We start from the raw sequence: 22,088 nt of genomic DNA, 5'->3' as shown, positions 1-22,088 counted from the left end.
TGTTAATATGAAGGTACTTTACACACCCTACATTAAACTTTTCAATATATATTTTCCAGATTATCTTATCCGGTTCGGGGAATCCATTATTACCAAGCAAATTCCCGGCGGAAATTCTTGGAATTCATTTAAATCAATTCCACTCTATAAATTTTAAGTTCTAAAGGAATAGAGTGCATATCATTGGACTCCCGTATAAAATGCCTAAAAGCCCAGCTAATAATCCGCAAAAGATTGGAGGATAAAAATCACCACTCTCAAAACGTGCTGACTTTACGGTATGAGGTTGAAATACCTTTCAGGGCTAATTTAATCATCATAGAGCTCCGTAATGAAAGGTTTCCAGGAAACGGCCATTAGTTCTCAAACGCAGGACGTCAACCGATTAGAAACATTAAGGTAGCAAATGAAATTCCTTACGAGCAAAAATTATAATCTCTACGTTCTCTAGACTGTTAATTAATTTCATTTTCTTATAAAGATAAAAATGAATTGGGTTAAGGTGCGTTTGGTGGGGACCAGCCCCCTAGAACTCCCTATCCCTGCCCATTGGAATCCATGTTCCTTTTTTGAAGCCAGTTCCTGCGTTCTCCGCTTTGGTTTGGGGGTGGCGCCACCTGTAGAAAAGCCCAAGCTTAAGAGCCCTGAGCATATGATTCAGCCTGAATTTCTCTTGAGAGGACAAAGGTTTAAGACTCTTATTTGAAGATTGAGCGAGCTACTGAGGTTATTTACCGCTGTAGTATGATTCGTTTGTTGTATTGAACATAAAAATCGTTTTTATTTCGTAAAAATTCCTATTATTAATCTCTTTCGTAGGGATACCGTGGTCTTATGTTGTGCCGAATTGTTCCACCGGCTATGGCAGTTCGAAGACGGAATATTGTATATTTGAAGTGCCGTCGAACACAAGAACAGGGGAAAAAGATGGATAAAAGATGTTCGTTTATCAGAGTGCTGTCTTGGTTTTCAATAATTTACATAATTTCCAACTGCTCTCTACAGTCTAATTCACGACGGTGGTTCTGCTGGATATTTAAATTGGTGTTTTGATTAAATTAATGATGTAACGCTGGTATAGAATTGTCTTCGTGTTCATTTCTGATAATATTCAGGTGATTTTTTCTGTCTTCATTGACTTTTAAACCGACTTTTTTCTCCTCTTTTGATAAAGTATCCCTCTATATTCCTCCCGTTCTGTCTTTTGGCCATACTCTTGTGATAATTTTTATTAAAAAAGCATCATGGCATCTTTGCCAACAGCTTTGCCGCTTTTGAAACAGAAATCTGTAATACGGATTTTATTTCATCTTTGTTGGCTCAGAGCGTGGGTAACTATTTCTTCCATGGGTTCCCCCCCAGAAGCAAAAATCGCAGAAGTCTTAAATTTACTGATTTAAATCAGTACTGCATTGAAACGAAAGTTTTAGACAAATTTTCTTTAAACCCACGAATAATGATATGTAATAGTATAAGGCATGTAACTAAAATAAAACTATTTTTCAAGGAAATAATCTAGAATGCTAAAATAATATAATGCTAAAATGTCACAAGTTGGCTTGCCCCCCCTCCCTCGCTAGACCATGGCTTGCCCCCCTAGTTATGATCCTGGGTACGCCCATGTATCACCCCTTAAACATTTATATCCTCTCCTTTTTATTTTCTTCTCTATTCATACTTTCTTCGCAGTTTAAGAGCTCAGTTAAGTTTTCTTTCCAAGTTTTCAAAACTTGGGCTGGTTCACTGATAACAATTTCATACTTAACCTTCAGCCCTACTGTGTAAAAGCCTTCTTTAAAGTATCATAATTTTCCTTAATCCTTAATCCTCAACCCTTTCCTCGACGCGTTCGCCCTCGCTGGCCCGTGTCTTGGACCCTCCCGGGGGGGGGGGGGGGGGGCTCCCTCCCGAAAAGCGACCGCTATGACTGCAATTTGGAAATCAATCAATCAATCCAATAATAAAAAATAGACTGTTTGCATAGTACTCCTGTCAATCGTGCGATCAAGTACGTCTTTGAAGCGTGATTCTGCGATGAAAAATAACGATTTTGTTAACTTTGCTAAACACATGGCTGTGGACCACCGGAAAATGGCAACAGCGCTTTGGAATGGGCAAAGTAGCGGGCTGTTTGAATGAGTTACGAGCATGATTTTACCATCTGGTACCGTTCATTTGCACGCCAAGGCTTAAGTTAATTTACCTTCAGTTCCACATAGTCTCCGATTAGATAACCTGCGTCGAAATATAAAATGAATTGATTTAGAGAAATTCGGCAGCTCAAATACATTCCATACTTTGATTTGAATATTAACAAGGAATTGGAGAAGTTCGCTTGGTTCAACATATAACTGCCAATATGATATCTCCAAAAAGAAATGTTTCATTCTGGAACAAAAGTATATAAATTATATTTTCCTTAAATGATTTACATATAAAAGAGTTGGATATGGTACATATGAAGGGAATTAGTGAAGGCAATACTAAAATCTGCATCACCGTGTCAATTAAACATTTCATTGTTAAAGCATAAGTTAGAAAAATTGGAAATTTTAAACAACATTATTTTAGCCTGGGAAACGTTCATTTGACTTCCTTTAAGTTGAAATGCAATAAAATTCAAGCTATTTATCAACCTCTACTCATTCTTGAGACACATTTAATTTCAAGGATTTACGTAAGTGAATGCACTGTCTAGTAAGAATTTATTACTTATTCAAATAGGTATAACGACATTGAAAATTTCCTCAGAAAAGTGATAATATGGTTTGCGGAGATTCCACTCCATATGAATTTCACTCCTTAATTGAACGTCGAAGGGTATATACACTTCGTACTATATTGAATAGAATGTAGTAGCTAACATTTCAACTGAGGCTATTCCAAACGCATTCATATTACCAGGTGGATTAAGCTTCAAACCATACTCTTCGAAGAATTTGAGAGCTAACCTATTATCACAGCATTCTGCCCTCTCGAAAAATAAAGGAATGGTATTATCATTGGGAGATGAAAAGAAAATGTCATGACACTTATTCTCACTTCGGGAATCATCTGAAATATTATTAATTTTAAATATTTTAAATTTAATTACGAAACATTACAAGTATCCATCCAATGAATGAGATTACTTATAGGGTGAATTATAGGTCTGCTCGAAGTAACCTTCTTAATGCTCGCAAAAGACAGCTTTAAAGATTGAAAAAAATATATAAAGGCTAAGCATTTATATATTTTTTTCAAATTTATGCACTCAGAAAAAGAAACTTTGAATTAAGTTAAATCATCAAACGTACGTCTTAAGGGCGATCACGAGTTACATTAAACTCAATGAAGTGCATTTTCCATTAATTCAACCTACATGGTAGAAAAACCTCATTTAGGATGAATTTCAGAATGTTTGTGCTTATCTACTGTGTCCGTGAGATGGAAATTTCACCAAGTATGATTGAAATAATGCACACACCAACCTAGAGAAAAATAAGTATTAAAAAATCAAAATAACCTCACATTGTTGGCAATATAGTTAGAAAAAACTGCAAAATATATTTAAGATACACGATTCTTATTTATTAGCATATGATGTAGACAATTTTTTCAATAAAATCTAATAAAAAGTAAAGAATGCATTGTAATTCCACACAAATAACATTTAATTATCGGAATACCCGATACAGGCCACGATGAAACTAATAAATTTTATTTAAATACAAGTGATATATTAACAGTAAATATTAAAAGAATAAAGATCTGTGAAAGCTAATATTTTGCCACGGCGTTTAAGCGCAATATAATTTTGTGTACGAAAATATGAGTATACGTATATTATAGTTTCATTTATTTATTTGATATTATTTATACATTTTATTATTAAATAATGCAGCACGAATATTACAAAAGTATGCGCCAGCGAGAGAGAAGATGTAGTTTAATCTGAAATTACAGTTGAAAAAGTATTTTATCCCTAGCCATAGCTATAAAACGACCTGCATAATAACTCCTTTATTATGCTCCCCCATTTTTCTCGATATTTCACCACGCATACATCAATGCTTTATCACATGCTCTTTGACGAAGGAGTATAACCATGAAAGTTGTGGGTAATTTAGTTGTACAAAGCTACATGAGTAATGAAAGGTAATGGATAGAAGAGATTAATATGGTAATGAAGGTAGCCGCCACTAGCTTTAAACGATAAGTACTCAGCTTATGTGAGGCACGCGACCGAATGACATGCTGTCGGCGTTTCCTTCGAGACCTTTCGCATTACGACATCTAGAAAATGTACTACTCCCTTTGAGCTGCCCCTAGCTTTCCACGTTTGATGGGTAGAAAAAAATCATTTTACCACTAAACGAATTCTTGATTAAAATATTGATCAAAATAAGCGTGATTATTCGATGAAAATTCAAATCTTGAAGTTTTAAGAATTGAAAAAATTGCTCAATTCTTAGAAAGCGCTTGCAAAAAAGTTTCCATCAATAATGAGGACTTAAAATTATTAAATGTTCACTTCGGCCACCCCAGACTTAGCCACAGTCGTGTGAATATTCAATTTATTATAACACGCACATTCATGATGAGGAGGTAGGTATAGGTCCTTTCCTAGGGCCACCTCAATTCCATGAAATTAATCTGGGAGTTTGAAAACTTCACATGGGATCTGCGATTTGAATAGAAAATTTGAACCAACGTCTCTCCAACTCAAGTGCTCTACCTGTAACGCTACCGCACTCCATCATTTTGGTATGGCATTTGGAGTGTGCGACCGACAGCCGAGGTCATTTGCGCCACGAGGGAAGGGGTGGGTAAGGAAGGGTGGAGAGAAGCCTGGCGTCGGCATTAGCCTGCTATTAACGAAAGGCGCCAACGGGACCAGGGCTTAACGTCCCATCCGATGGACGGAGTGTTGCGCTTGAAATTTCCTCCAGAAAACACTCAAGCAGGGATCGGGCAGTCTCTGAAAATTGTCTGCCGCTGCCGGGATTTGAAACAGGGCCTACCGGGTGGGAAGCCAACACTCTAGCCACCACACCAACTCGATCCCCTCCATCATTTTAGCGCAAATCATTTCTAAGGATGTATGTTCTATTTCTTCAAGGTGTGTTGTCACGCATTTGAATGGGTTTACAGCATTCGCCACTCGAGTTGCTGACCGTCAGAGAGAGATGCGAATTTCACGGAAAAATCAGCTACAACAACGGCTGTTCACCGAAATTTATATCCGCAGTAATGTGGTTGATCAAATTCATGTATATTCAATGCTAGTCCTCCCGATTACAAATATAATACAGCGTATTTCGAGAATAAATGGATTGATGCGCACTTATCTTCGCGCGGTGGACATTATTTAAAACCGATTTAAATGAGCCTTCAGAGGCATCATAAGTTAAGATTCACCAGGACGGACAGCGTCCCCTTTTATTTAGACCGCCTCCCCTGGAGAGCGATACTGAAAAACATTCACCTTGGCGGATAGGGTCTTACCTTGAAAGCAGGTGAGGGCGCAGAGCATCAGACAGCCAACGTATCCTTTGACTCGCCGCATGTTCTCAGCGTGTTGTCTCCTTCGGTGTCCAGGCGCCTTCCTTCCTCGTAGCTTTCCGCTTATGATCCGAAATTGTGGCGATGCATTTTATCTTGCAGAAATGCACTTCCCTGAGGTAAGTTCCATATATTTACTGTTAAGTAAAATGGACTCCGTCAGATGCAAATCCTATATTTTATTTCACACTACAACAATGACTCACCAACACAATACACAAAGCAAGGCGAATTCATTCTTTACCTAGCAAGCTCCATAGTCTAAGAGCTTAGGTAAATGAAAACTGATGCACCTTAAAAGTTACGCCTTTCCCAAAATATAGGCTAGATAGAAAACTTTTTCGCCCGCATTTAAATAAGTTTTAGCAGATTGCATCATAAAATAGGAAAGGCATGGGAAAGATCTGGAGTAAATATGTGGTGAGTTCTAAGCACCAGACAATAGAATAACGGTGTCTCATCATTGGAAACTGTGCGACACTAATTTGCTTTCAATTGAAAAATTGAAAATCTACTATCAACATTCACATATTGATACCGATCAGCATTTTCAGAACGTTAATCGTTAGCATCTGTCATCTACTATTTTCAGTCATTACAGCTGAAAAAAGCACTAAAATTTATTTTTTAGTGTAAATATTCTGATACTTAAAACACTAAATATTAGGATGCCTTTCATGAAAAAGGTACTTGGCAGATAAGTATCTTATAAACAATTGGTGACAGTAGCTCCGTGCCACCGCATGGATACTAATTTTTTGGAGTAAATATCGTATAAAATTCAATTACCTCAACCTACCGCTACATCATTCTTCCTCCACCATTGCACAACTGACAACTGGTTCAAAATCCTCCCCATTGCTCTTAAATTTCGAGTGCTTAAATGAAGAAATTGCAAAGGTGAAACTTCATGAAGAAGAAAAAACTTAAGCCTTTTTTTCCCTTTAGATGTGCCATCTTTCTTAAGCATCACTCCTACAAACATTAAATGAGCTTGTTCACAGCAGCGTACAATGAATTAACTAAATAAAATACCGGGTTATTAGAAAATTTGGCCGTACAAATTCTATCCCTATATTTCGAGACAAGTCTGCGTCACTCTGCCAGCCTTTCACATTCCTCAGTTTGTTTTTCGCTTTCGTTTCCACTTTCTTTCACCAGAAGCGCGAAGGAAAATATCCCCACGCACCCAGAGTACAGGTTTAACACTCGTAAAATACACACATATACGACGCAACCACGGAGGTAGATGGGGTAAAAAGGGGCGTATTCGTCCACTTGGTAGGTGTCGCGTCGAGGCGGTGAATGCCTGTCGCCTGGCGGGCGATTCACACAACGATCCGCGGGGGATATCACTTCAAAGTGGATCCTTGCGATGCCCGAGACCTCTCGGCGGCGACGACCGGAATGAAAAGCGGGAAGGCAGCCGCCGTTGACCAAGGAGGCCCTAATGCGTTCCGTAGATGCTTGATGACTGTTGCCACTCATGAGTACCCTTCAATTGCTCTTCAAAAACGTACACCGCGATCCAACCAGCCTCATTTTTTGCAAGAATCTATTTTCACTGGCCATGAGGGGCAAAAAAAGCCTTCAATATGATAAACTATATCACTTCTGTCGAAATCCTTAATTACTGTTTATTTTACCGTGGAATTTGGCTCGATCTGCCGTCAGCGACGGGGGGCGATTTTTATAAATCCTTTTAAATGCACATTTAGTGACAGCTGATCTTGTGGCTCACTGAAAAACATTACAATCGGAAAAGCCGTCTGGTGTACCTCACGATGAAGATGTTTCAGGCTGGTCGCATACTTCTCTTGTGAACAATTTACGTCACAAAATGGCTTTATTATTTTTCAATTAGTTTCCACAATCACCGCCACAGATTTCAGTCGCACGGAAATTAACACAGGCAATCGATCCTGTTAACAATCCTAATACTCTCCTTCAATTGTTTCACTCACGGTATGTTTTCTCGAGCGTGTCACTTCTCAATAAAGAATTCAGCTTGTCCACGCCTCAAACAGCTGGGAAGTAGGTAAGTCCACGTTTCCGTCGATCTGCTGATCACGAAAACGTAGCATGCTCACCGCACAGACTGCGAGAGGTTTGACCGGAGTGAGGGTTAAACAGAAAGGAGTAGAGATCTCGAAACTCGCTTCTAAGAAAAAAACACGTGGGGTTTGTTTTCACACTTCCAAACCACTTTAGCGAGATGGTAAATGGTAACCCTAAAATGTATCCCTTCCGCGTCGAGCGGCCACATGCGCGTCGGCCGGCGGAATACTGCCAGGAAAACACGAGAGCATGGGATGGAGGGGAAGTAGAACGCCCTTGGAGGGGAGGTGCGGGGGATCGTATTCGCGGGCGGCGTGAAGGGGTATGAAGGAGGGAGGAATTGCGCAGAACGGAACAATAGGGCGAGGGTAGGAAAGGTGGAGAGGCGAAAGGGTGGAAAGGGAAGAGAAGGCAGCGGAGGGGAGAATAGTGGAAAGTGGTTTTGCATATACTACAATTATTTTGAGAATGCTTTTTGAGAACTTATTGTAAGTTCACCTCGGTAGCTTAACTAGATACAGCAGAGATAAGTGTAACATAATGATCCTCTCAGAAGCTCCTTCCTGTTCATGAACGCCTCCTTTGCTACTGCAATTCTCTTCTTAATGTCCTTACTACTGTATCCGTTTTCCTCTATTGTACTGCCTAAATAGTTGAACTGCTCGACCTGCTCTTATTTTTCACCACCCGCCTTTATCTTGAATCTCACATTCCTCGCTCCTGATGCTTTACAAAACCGCATAACCTTAGTTTTCTTGTGAGTAATCCTCATCCCATACACCTCGGAACGCTCGTATAACGCATCCACTAGAGCCTGAAGCCCCCTCACTGATTGGCTAATCAACGCCTGATCATCCGCAAATCTCACTGATTTGAACATCATTCCTCCCACTTTTATTCCAGCTTCTAACTCATCCCACGCTTCCCTTACCATCTCTTTAGCGTACACGTTTAAGAGCAGCGGCGATAGAGGACAGCCTTGCCTCACTCCTTTCCCCATCAGGTCTTTTCCCCATCCTCTCAGACAACACAACCACATCCTGATTTTTCCCGCGATGCCCTTCACTCGGTAGCTTAAGCTTAATAAGAGGAAATAAGTTATCGACTTATACCCTCTGTGGACGCCTCAGTAGCTTAGCTGGCTAAAGCACTCGACCGGAACTCGAGTGATCCGGCTTTGCATCCCGGTCAAGGTGATTTTTTTTCCTCTGTGGAATTTTCGTACAATTTGTACACTGAGGGTGACTCCGTAAATTTTTCTCCTGGGCTAGTCCCGATATACTTAAATTACTGCAATAATTTACTGATGAGGCCGATCGGTATATCATTTACTGTGATCAGGATGATGATAACTTGTATCTAAACCGTTCGCATCAATAAATAATTGTGGTGGTACCTGCGTTTGCCTTTCCTTTCTGCACTACCATCAAGGATTTCCATCACGTTTCACCTTACTCCACTGAATTTTAAATATTGAAATCACACGATTATTTTACCGTCCCTCTGAGAGATAACTCCAGCGATAGTCTTTCAGGGACCAGAGACAAAATGATCGCTCGACGCATCATTTTCTGAATCATACGTTCATTTCTACCGTCCCTTTTTGCCATCGCTTATATCGTCATTTTCCGTGTTTACAATTCTTTTTTCATTTAAAAACCAGACGTGGCGTTAAAATCGCTTTTAGCGGTCGAGCCTTCTGATTAAATGAAGGACGGTGCAAGCCATGGTTTCAGATACGGAAAAGGGACGTACCGAGAGATGGAGGAAGGGATGGGATATTGATCCCTCGACTCATCGCGGAAAATAATCATGAGAAACGGTCCTTTTTTCCACCATCGCTAGAGTGATTACTGGAGTAGTCCCTCCAGAGGATTGAGAAAAATGATCGTATGATTCCGGCTTAACAGCGCAAGCAAAACGGTATCATGTACCAGTTTTCGCCGGCGGTAGTAGTGAACGCTGGCAGTAAAGACTTCTCGGGTTTCACACCGGGTGCGATTTTTCATACGTCACTCCGACCCAACGTTTTTATGAGCGTTGTCACAATGACCGATATTAAGGACAGCGGCAACAAAATCTGCATTTGGAAAAAAAACAAAACTAAAACAAAACTGCTACTAGCGTAAAAAAATGCTACTCGCAAAAAAAAACAATAAAAACAAAAAATTTAATTAAAAAATATAGTAAAAATAGATTAAAAATAAAAGTATATATGTAAATAAAAATTGCAATATTCAACTAAATTATTACATTTAAGTTTTTACTCACTAAAACAACACTACCCCCATTACACAAACACTTGCGCTCAATATTAACCAATTGTCAACTGGCTGGTCAGGGTGAACATGATATCCAGGGCACCTGCGTCGCGCAACAATTAATGCATGGTATAAGCAGTAAGCGAGAACACCACCTGCAAGTCCAAGGAGACTGGCGGCTACAATGAGGAGACGCTGAGAGAACATTCGCTCTTACCCGCAGTAAATTTTATGTATAAACCCGATAAACGTTCGGAAGGGCATTGGATTCCTGAGTCCCGGTGGACGATGGGAGAGTCGCTCATTGAAAGGTTGGAAGAAGATATGGAATATCTCACCCGATCTGAAACCCAGGAAGTCCTCACTGAGATGGGGTGATGTTTGAACGAGGGTGTAAGTGCCGTGGATGGTAGGGGGGAATAGATCATTTTAAGCATTCTCCCTCATTGGAGGGCGCTGAATAGATGTCTTTTTAAGATCCTTCCGGAGTAGGGGGGTGCTGAAATTCTCACATAGGCGAGGTTACGAGTAGCGCTCGGGAGAAATGAACATCGCGGCACTGGGTCATTACATGCATGCAGAATTGCAATCCAATATGTTATAGCACTAAATTTCTCCAAATCAAATGCCAGTTCTCCTACTTCCCCGACTGTTGGGAAATCAGGCTGGTGTGGTGGATGGAGCGTTGGCGTCACACCCCGTGGGCCCCTGTTCATATCCCAACCACCGAGACAGAGAATTCCCCATGGTCACCCGATCCACTTGAGTCGCTTGAGCGCTGGGTGGAGGACACTTCAAGCACTACCGTCCGTCGTCATATGGGACGTTAAGGCTTGGTCTCCTTGGCGCCTTTCGTTAAGAGCAGCATAATGGCAACGCCGGGTTTCACTGTATCCTACCTTCACTCATGGCGGAAATGACGTCAGCTGTTTGTCGTCTCCTACAACGATTTGATCGATGGACTTTTCTCTTTAACCCCTTCCACTTCGATTTATTTTCCGAATATCGGGGACTTATTCTCTATTTATTTTTTTCTGTGGTTCTCCTATAAATGGTAGGCAATAAAGTGATATTTTATAATTTGCAATCAATGTAAAACCGTGAAATAAAATGTGATTATTAAACATGGTGAACACAGCTATCGCTACTCGAATTAAATCATTTTAATCCTTCCAGTGCATCATGTTTCATGAAATATGAATCATTTATGTATACTATGTTTGTTTTAACCTTGTTGAGCTTTCAAAATAATTATATTGTTGCTCAAGATAGCGCTAAAATTATGAAAATCCGATGACTGGATACACTCGTCATTGCGCGGTTTGGCGTCGAAAGTTCATGACAATCTAGACTCGTCATTATGGCGCAAGGGGTTAGTAGGAAAATCCAGCAAAATCGTTGGCACATTAATGACTGATGCCAGGTTTCCTTGTCAACGAAAATATTGACAAAGCTATCACTTTAAATTCCCACTTCGAGAGTGTATACACTACTGACGATGCTCAATTCAATTTAGACATCCCACATACTGAGGAATCAATGGAAGAAATATCTATACAACGTGATGGGATAACTAAACAACTACAATCGATTAAGAATAGTAAACATCCGGGTCCCGAGGGAATACCCGCACGTGTCCTCAAGGAGTTAGCTCCACAGATCGCACCTTACTCAGAGATCACGTTCAAGAAGTCACTCTCCGAAGGGAAGTTACCGCTAGACTGGAAAATTGCAAGCGTTACACCCATATTCAAAAAGGGAAACAGACATGACCCAGACAGTTGTTTGCCGTCCGTGCGTCCGATTTCTTTAACATCGATTATAGGCAAGATACTTGAGCATATCATCGTTAGCAATATCAAGACTTTCTTAGACATACGTAACTTCCTCCATGATTGTCAGCACGGATTCCGAAAAAATAGATCATGCGAAACACAGCTCGCCCTCTTTCTTCACGACGTTATAAAATCTGGTGAATCGAAAAGACAAGTTGACGCACTATTTCAAGATTTTAAGAAAGCTTTCGACACTGTACCTCACAACAAACTTTATACAAATTAAAGTCATGCGGATTAAACGAAACAGTTGTAAGTTGGATACGCGACTTTCTCAGATATCGTAAACAAAAAGTAGTTCTTGACGGAATTAGCTCTGATGTTGTAAAAGTTAAATCAGGCGTTCCACAAGGAAGCGTAATCGGCCCCCTGTTGTTCATTATATACATTAATGATCTCTGCTCCCGCATTAGCAGTAAAATACGTTTATTTGCTGACGACGCTGTCATTTATCGCGAAATTAGTGATCACTCTGACTATGAAATTCTATCATCTGACTTAAAAAACGTTCATTTGTGGATCCAAGAGTGGGGACTCGACTTAATCTGAGCAAATGCATGGCGGTACATTTCTTGCGGAATTCGTCCAACTCTAACCATGTTTATGCAGTGGATGGTATTAACATAAAAGCAACAGACGAAGTGAAGTACCTGGGAGTTACGATAACCTCGAACCTCACGTGGGGAACACATATAAAGAATATTTGCGGCATAGCCCTGAAGAAATTAGGATTCGTCAAGCGTATTGTGGGAAGATTTTCGGATGAGAAAATAAAAGAAAGGTGCCATTTCACTCTCGTCCGACCGCACCTTGAATATGCAGCGAGCGTATTGGATCCGGCGCAGAAAGACTTAATCCGCGAACTGAATAAAATACAAAGGAAGGCTGCGCGTTTCGTCAAAAACGGCTACGGGCGTACAGACAGTGTTACCCAGATGTGAAGCGAATTAGGCTGGGAGCCATTGGAGACTCGGAGGCTGCGCGCTAGGCTTAGATTGTTTGAACAATTGAGAATGGATATCTTTAAAAGCGATACAGAGAACATAATATTAGAGCCACACTATATTTCCTGGTTCGATAGAAGTGATAAATTAAGAGAGATGTTTTGCCGAACGGATAGATATGGGAATTCGTTTTTCCCCCGAACCATAAAAGACTTTAATAAACGCTAGTCCCAACCTCGTTAGAGCACTTCATTTTTTTTAGGCTGTAAATGGCTGGTGTCCTAACACCCTCTGCCACACGCCTTTTTAGGCGGCTTGCGGGGTATTATGTAGATGTAGATGTAGATATTTCTCTATTTGGTGGGCACTTTCCGCTTATATAACGGTAAGGTTAATAAAAAATTGCAATGTTTAACTAAATTATTAGATTTAAGTTTCTACTCACACAAGCATAACACTGCCTCCATTACACAAACACTTGCGCTCAATATTAATCAATTATCAACTGGTCTTATTCTCAACCCCGTCCCACCCAACCCTATCCCAGAGGCGTCGTCGGGCTCCTACCGCGGCGGCGCCTCTTTCCTTGGTCCTTCCCATCCAAACCCTTCCCCGGGAGCGCGGGCGTATAAGTCTCGGACTTGGTCCCCAGCCCCGGTGCGTTGTAACACCCAGAGGATCCACCTTGGTGTCCTGACCAGTGTCGCCTCCTACAAATAACAAAACACTTTGAGTGCCGGCCGCTAATTTCAAAGCCCTACTGAAAAATCCAGCCATTTTTGCAAAATTCGCAATTTTTTTAAAACACTAGCATCAAAAGTATATTTACATCAATGTGTATTTCAATAAAAATGGACCTTGCTCTTCTTTATGAATTAGATGAATTACATTATTGATAATTTTTAAATACATAATTTAACATTGAAAACCTACTGTTTTTGAAAAAAAAAATTGTTGCAACATATGATGTACCGCCATAACATGCAAAATATTTTTTTATTACGCTCAATTTGAACTATTTAAAGCATGAAAATCATCAAAAAACATTGTTCCAAGCAAAGCATTTTAAATCCTGGATGACATAAAGGGTCGCTGCACCCTCAACGAATGGTTCTTTCTGCAAAAGAATTTTCACACTAAGTGGGCCAAGATAAGGATGCCGGTAGCTACAGAGGACTTTTCGTCCTCAAGACATAAAGTGAACTCTTTTTCCATCGAGAAGTTGATTTTTGAAATAACAGAACCCCTAAGCAGTAAACTGGATAAGTACCATCTTTCAAGATCTATTTTTAAAGCCAATTAAATAGAAAGACGTAATAGTACGTCCATGACAATCCTCAGAAGGATTAGCAGGACGTAATATTACGCCCATGGCACGCAAAGTGTTAAAAAATACCTCTGTTTCTTCTTTCCTTCTTAACATTTATTTTGTTGAAGAATCTCATGGCCACCTCTAGTAATTTTTTCTCTTTTACCCTCCATTATGTTTCCAATTGATGTCTCTCAAGACATGATCAATTGTAGAGTCCAACGTTTACTTCCTTGAAGTATGCTGTTTCTAATTGCCTTTTCCTACTCTTCAGCATGCCTCCGCATTGCTACCCCTATCGGTCCATTTAATATTCAATCTCTTCCTCTAGCACCAGCTCAAGAGAGCTTTTATACTTCTCTCCGTTCAGTTGTTAAAATTTTCCATGCCGCTAATCCGTCGAGAGCCGCTGACCATATGAAAGGACATGAGCACAGTCGCACGATAAGGGTGATTTTTTTATTCCTTTTAAATGCATTTTAAAAATGGCACGATGTAAAATTTTGCAAACACGCTTTCGATATTTGATTACCAAATGTAGTTCTGGTATTGGATTTTAGGTTTGACTGTAAATTTATATTTTTTATCGATTTCTCGAAATCTTATTACCTATGCTGATCAAGAAAAGGCTATAAATTTTTTCCCATTTTTTCAATGCTAAATCAAGCAGAGTATTTAAGATGTATCAAAAAGCATTTTCAAACCAAAATTTAAGACTGCTTAGATGTTACCCACTTCACGAGAGTCAGAAATCTCGCTGATAATTTGAAATATATGAAAAATAATACACAAACTACATAATCTAACACCTCCATTACATGATTAAGGAAATACTTTTTGACATTATTATTATTATTTGATAAAGCATTTGATTATTATTTTAAGACATTATGAATTTATGATCTATTAATAGAGCGATCAAATCAGGTACTGCATTTAATATTTTAGGCGATTGTAAGAGTCAAGGTAAACATATATAAAGAATTGCATGATGTTAATTTTGGAAATTAGTATCAAGTTCACAGTTGACCGTTCGCCGTTCGAGGACCCTTAAGAAAAAGAAGAGCATGTACGGCTGCTCGTTGTCTCTCAAGAGTTCCGTTTATTTTTTCTCTTCCTCTTGTGCACGAGAGAGCAAAACCAGTGAACCAATTGAACGAGGAGCGCCGAAGTTCGACCAGTGATTTATTTCGCCTTCAAGAAACAAAGTTACACATCGTCGGGAGAATTTTAAATTGGGAACTGGGTCATTTTTTTTCCTTCGCGACGTTCGTCGTTTAAACTTTGGTAAGTAGCACAGGGATTGCGATGTGGGGAGGAATCTTTTAAGGAAAAGTGGGGACATGAAAAGGAAAAAATAAACAAACGAAGAATGTAAAGAAGTATTTTGTAATTCTAAAAAGCCGGAGAGTGTTCGATAAAAAAATCAAACTGAAAACTTGGAGAAAAATATTTCAATCAAGAGTTTTACCGCAGAAGTACTCAATTTCCGTAGTTGGGTTGAAAATAGCAGTTGTTAAAGACAACAACTTTGTATATTCTCATGAGTTAGAAGGGATTGGATAAAATAACAATAAAGAACACTATTATAATTCATTTTCGGGAATACGTCTGCGTGCTTAATATTTAACTCAACGTTTCGTTCCACTTACTGGGAACGTCGTCAGGAGAAAGAACACCTGACCAGTACAAAAGCAAGAATTTTATCCTAGAAAAGTTCCCGTTCCGTGGCTGACTGAAAATAAATATTAAAAAAACATTGGAAATAAGCGTAATATTCCAGAATTTTTCCCATGCAGTTACTCCGTGGAAGTTTCAATTCTAATATCCCATGCCAGTAATTGTTAAGCCGCCCAGGCCCGCCTGTTCTCTACGTGATTTTAGCGTTATAGTTCCGAGCGTAGGTGAAACGATTGGCTGTGCTGGGAAGAAGATGGCCTCAGCTCGGAATCCTGACGCAACAAAGGTAGCCTAATCGAATGAAGGAAGCGGGAGATTGGAATTTGCAGCAGGTGGATTGGCAAAGGTTCGGGGGAGACGGAGAAGGAGCTTCAGTGGACTGTTGCCCAAAGCGTGACGCTACTCGGATAATGAGTTCACCTCCTAGCTAGGCCGAAACGAACTCTCCACTCAACGCCTGGCGTCTAGAGTATCAATTAGCGCCGGCTACCTGGCTGAGGTAGGTTCATACGGTCTAAAAGAATAGTATACCTTTCCCAGTCTCGAATCGGATTCCTTATATATTAATATACTATTGTTACAGAGTATATTTTTTCTGTTTACGGGTGTTCTAGTTTAAATTGGTACGTATTAAATTCGCAGAGCTGATTCATCAATGTTCTAGCAGCAACCAGGTTTATTTCATAAAAAATGTTCTTTTTGTTTCATGGCACACTTAAAATTAAGTAAATTTTTGTATTAATGTATTGTAATTTTTTTGTTTTACTCCAGGGAAAATCAGCTATTTTAATCCATTCCATTTGATGGACACCTAAATTACCAAGTTTTTTAAATGAAACGTCATCATCATTCAAAATGTTAGTTACGACCTTGTCCACCTCATGCGGCAGTTCGGCGCAAAAATTGATTAACTTTGTGTGTACAAAATGTTCGCTATTTCCTCGAATTTAAAACAGTGACTTTACCATCTTTGGTGTTTTGCACAGCTAGTATTCTATAAAACGTTTATTTGAATGTTAACTGTGCCAGGAATTACACTTATTTATGTAGTACTGCGATTCATTGTAGTCCGCTTTGCAATATTTATAAATTTAATTTTTCAAATATACAGTGGGAGCTTAGGAAAGCATATATTTTTTCCAACACTTCAATTGTTTCAAATGTTTCCATCAAACAAAAAGTACGGATGTCAATTACATGACACAATCCTATCCATTGGCGAAGTAATATTAACCAGCATCACGGACGACAAGCCTTGCTCGCTACACATTAAATTTGTGAAAACCCCGACGGTTGAAGCGGAAATCAATGGTACATATTTAAAGTCGGTGGCATCCTAGCACTGAAGCATGGTTGATTAAGGGTGGAAATAACTGATTCAATGCCTAGAGACCATAAAAAACAAGCCACCACGTGGGTTGAAATACTCGAATAGGATGAAGGTGAGTGGAGATGGTTTGTAGTTATAATGGCTAAACAGGGTATCTACAGCATCAAATCTGTCGTCGGTTTCATTCACACTGACATATTTCTGGAATGTAGATTTCTTAATGTATAAATCATTGTCTTTTCACTAGTTATTCCGAAATCATTAGTGATCATTAGTTCTCATTGAGATAAAGCTAACATACCACCCAAAGTTTTATAAAATGTCGATGGAACTTTCTTCTGTCTGTTAGAAGACTTTCAAAATGCAGTGCATAAAATTGAAGGTTGTTAGAGTACACTCTTAGAGCAATACCTTTCAAAGATTGCGATGTATGAATATTCTCCTGACAAATAAATCGATTGTGGAAGGATACTCGATCGATTTACCATGAAAATGAAGGTAATTACGCCCATTTAACTTAAATATGCCGAAAAGAAAAAGTATAAATATGAACATAAAGTATAAGAAAAGTTCTTGTGGATAAAAACTTTGATTATGTTTTAACCTGGAAATATATGCATTATATAACCAAAACATATCTCAGCTAAAAATCTTTTATGCTGTAATTTATCACTATTTAGGGCTGGGAAAAACCAACAAAGGCGAAACAACAGTATTTTAAAGAAGAGCTATCTGCCAAGTAAAGAACCGTATATTTATTTTCCATCAAAATTATTACAATTTCTCTGTTATCATTCTGCTACCAACATATAAAAATTATATATTGAGTCATTCCTGACGGAAATTACACAGAAACGTAAACTGGTATAAAATGACCCATTTATACTATCATCAAAATGCACTGCATCATTAGGAATAATTGGTCCTAATCATGTGAATTGCATTGAATCATTCAATATTCAAATAGAAAGCTATTTGGTTCTTATTCCACAACAATATTTTGATGACTTATTGCATGAAAATACGTCGCTGCCATTGCGTTTTGCGAATTTAACTTAGTAAGACAATAAAGTCATATCGTAAAAACACAGCCAGGCCACTTCCATAGAGAGCAAAGTTTGAGCAGGAGCACCAACAGCCAAGGGGAAATATAATTTTTGTCTTGAGAATTCGCCGTAGTCTGTTCGAGCACAACCCCGGCATGATTCTTTGCGATGGAGAGGCGTAGACCAGTATTTTGTTCGCTGGTATCTCTATACTGAGGAAAAGGGGGGTAATAAAGTGAGGTTGTATCGTGTGCTCCAAGGACATAGTTGGAGGCAATGAAATATTCTGAGCGTAAAAAAGGTGAGGCTAGGCCTTTTTTGTCCAAATGTTTTACGCGAAGTATTTTGTTAGGCAATTTCTAACTGGTTGCGTGTCCCTTTTTCGTTTACAATGCCACTTACGCGACTGCAATCGAAAAAATTTTATTATTCTCAGAACGATTTTCGCTAGTATTTAAAATTTTTGCATATGTGGTAGTAGATATCGCATTTAGAATAGATTTATAGGATTAAGATGATATCACACATTAATATATATTTCTTGATCTTAGTTATTACTAACAGTTTAATATTTCAACCGGGATTTCGGTGTTCTTGCATTACAAAATGGCCATAATTTTAGCAATTTTTGAATTCAAGTAATATGTTTTTATGAGTTTTTTTTTTAATTACTGAATTAAAATAAAAATATTTTGATGACAGCGAAAATAGGTTTCAATACTCGATTTACTGTCCTATAATAGGATCACGTACGACACGCCGGCCGCTGGAGATTTCACTAAAACAAGGGAAAAATATATTGTAACCTAATATCACCAAAATTTGAGAAAAATTTTGATTGACAAAAATTGCTTGAAATTTAGGAATTTGCTCGGTTAAGTTGAACGATATCAGAACGATTTGAATGGCTGTAGCAGTCGAAGCAACACTAGAATATAGTGATTAAGTTAATGGACAAAAACATCTGAGAATTAAAAAATTGTTATAAAATCACCATCTGCACTAAATATTAATTTACCATTCACCTGATCCACAGATATGTTGCAAGAATTTGAGGATAACTGTAGCCGGATACAAATTTCCAGCAAATAACGGCTTAATCTTATACATATTTTAATTTTTAAAGCAGCGGATTACGATGAATGATATCCCATTTAATCTAATATAAGGGAATATATTTTATGCAATTTTAGTTAAAACAGGTTAAATTTCAATTATTCTACTTAAAACTCTTAGTCACCTGGTTTTTTCCTAAAAACAATCGTCCATATCATGTAGACGTCTGTACTCGTGTGACTAGTCTAAAAACTTCGAGATAACGCTAACTTTATCCACCATAATAAAAAATTACTATACCAGGGAATTCTTTTCAAAACACAATTTAGTTCAATGCTAACTACAATGAGTTATATTTGGGTATAAGAAATATTTAGCTAGACATTAACCGTCATTAAAATGTTGCGCCTTTTTATAATATTTGAGGGAAGGAAGTGGCTAGAAATATACGTCTATTTGTAGAAAGATCTTTTTTAATCAGCAATCTGTACTTGTAATTTGCTAAAATAAAAAATACAGTAACTAATTAAGTGAGGTAATTGTTTTGGAACTTCGCTCACAGCTGCCATTTTGTACCGTAAAACCATCCTTAACTGTATATTGGGGCCAACACAGCGGCTAACCGAATAACTTTGAGCACCCTAAGATCAAATATCATCCACAATGCAAAGTGAGCATTTTAGGTTTATCAAGGGGGGGTTAGCAGAATGACCATCAAGTAATGACAATGCAGTGGATTCTGAGAGAAATTTAAATAGGTCTGAGCGGGTGCATGAATTAGGGTGAACGGAACGGGTAAGGTTCGTAAGATCTTGCGGAGGCGCGGGGATATTTCTGCATTGGCTGAGGGAAGAGTAAGGGCATGGACGTACCCATTAAATGGGGTTCCGTAAATATGCGGTATACCGCTAGACGGTGCAGGCCGCCAGAATGAGGGATGCGAGGAGTACATTGAGGAGATGGAGTGTGCTTGAGCGCTGACGTGAAAGATTGACCCAAGCAGTTTGAGGGCGAGATTTGAGGACGCAAAGATTTTCAATAAGATTTATGGGGGTCTCGGATAGATGTTGGATGCAAATAGCAGCCCTTTACAAGCATTTTAGGAAAATCGCACGAAAAAATATATGGAAAAAACGAATACGATACCAAAATAAACTCGTAGGTTGAGAATATTTCATTAAATGGGAACCAATTTAATTTTCCATTCACTAAAAATAAGTTAATAAATATTTGATTACAAGAAAAACCTATTTTATTCAATTGATTTAACAATTAAACCGTAAAACATTCCATTTTTAAACATGATAGAATTTGCAGAAAGGTTTCTCGGGTTTTCCACCGGTTGATGTCGTCCATGTCTCCCGACGTTTCGATCTGCGACTTGCTGATCATCCTCAGGGGATCTTCCGAATGCCGTTCTTCAAAAATTTTCAGTATATATACACTCCATCCGAGTTCACGAGTACTGATACGCCGGGAAAATCTAAGATCATACATGATAGAATTTTTTATCATTATAATATTGATAATAATTAACTTATAACATGATGAAATTTTTCCAGTTTAATAATTTGACAAAATGTTGCAAGGTAACACTTCCAATTCCGTTCCACTTTACGGTCAGAAATGAACCACTTTAATCGTAACCTCTATTCTTCGTCAATCTAAAATTTTATTCCCTGAATAGCTTATCAATGAGTGCTTTCCCCACTTCCATTGAGATATTTATTACCTTTTTAACAAATCATTGAGTCTGTCTACCATGGAATCACAAAATTAAATGCAAGAATAGTCTCATGTAGGATTGGGTTATCCATGTGACGTTGACATCATCTAGCTAAAATCGAAGCGCACGTTACAGGGAATTCTCTTGAGATCATTTCGTTTTTATAATCATCAAAACCTGTCATTCACCATTTAAAAATCCTAATCCTAATTTTCATGAGCTAGTACATGGACTAATTTCAAAAGATACTCTAATCATTAGTATCAAAAAAACAAATACGAGAGAAACCGAAGTGCGTGAAATAGGAGAAATACTGGGGTATAGAAATAGAATGGTCGAGTCATAAAGCTTATGAACGTCTACACTTGTGGCAGCTATTTATAATCCTTTCCGGCTTCTTAAAATGTAATTCTTTTATTTCCTATATCAACTCCCATAATTTTGCCATGGACTTATTTCGAATGCTAGAGCTTAGTTACTAGTTTCTATGCAATGAATATAAGTGAGCCCGCAACACGGGAATCGAGCATGCTCGGCTGAAAGTATGTCTGTCTGCGCGGGTTGGATAGAGAAAGAGTTTAGTGGGGTGTGTCGTATGCGGTAGAGGGCAAGTGCCTGTGCCCATTCGTCTCATTTTTATCGCTGCATGTAGACACAAAGAGAGAGGAAGGGATGAGAAATGTCTACACTGCAGCCGTCCGACCGCACACGGCTCGAAAAAGCCACGACTTCCGTGTCCGCGGATTTCATGGTCTCCCGCTATCTCGCGTCCACGCTACCGCTCATTACACATTTCACATTGGTCAGACTACCATTTGCACCGCGTGTAACAAAATTGGAATCTATGCACCACCTCCCTAACATCCTTGATTTATACGTATGCACCAATTCCATTTCCTGCAAGAGAATACGTAACAACAACAGGAGATAGGAGACCCGGGTCAACTGCATATGGAAACAACGGAACATAATCGTACTATTCAAATGAGGAGATAAAGCTGAAATGGTGTCGTTTATATTTTCCCCTGGGTAACCCTAAAGTTTGATCTATGAGTTTTCAAAACCTCCTCTACTGAAACCCTCCTCTACTACTCCTCCTCTGCTTTGATCTGACGTTTATGAGGACGATAATATTTCAATTTATCAATTGAAAGGAAATACATAAAACTAAAGGATAGAGAGAAATAATTAGGATGCCCTCGCGATTTCATCTGCTCAGCAATGATAATTTTCAAGAAAACTGGCATAAATGGTTTGCTTAAAATCTGACTATTTGGTATACAGTGTTTAAAAATTTGT

General features: G+C 38.7%; 1 protein-coding gene across 2 annotated transcripts in view; it reads right to left on the bottom strand.

The window, feature by feature from the left end:
• Positions 1-22,088, bottom strand: part of LOC124157121 — a 229,538-nt gene that overhangs the window by 140,951 nt on the left and 66,499 nt on the right. The window contains exon 2 of one of the 2 annotated variants that reach the window (XM_046531625.1): positions 5,488-5,658. In XM_046531625.1, coding sequence (XP_046387581.1) covers positions 5,488-5,548 — 61 coding nt within the window. In that variant the 5' untranslated portion in view covers positions 5,549-5,658. Of the gene's footprint in view, positions 1-5,487; positions 6,171-22,088 lie in introns of those variants that run through there. The other variant, XM_046531626.1, reaches the window with a different exon arrangement.

The sequence above is a fragment of the Ischnura elegans genome, chromosome 4 (assembly GCF_921293095.1).
Source record: "Ischnura elegans chromosome 4, ioIscEleg1.1, whole genome shotgun sequence".
Lineage (NCBI taxonomy): Eukaryota > Metazoa > Arthropoda > Insecta > Odonata > Coenagrionidae > Ischnura > Ischnura elegans.
Note: the sequence above shows the minus strand (reverse complement) of the source record. Positions and strands in the feature narration are given on the sequence as shown.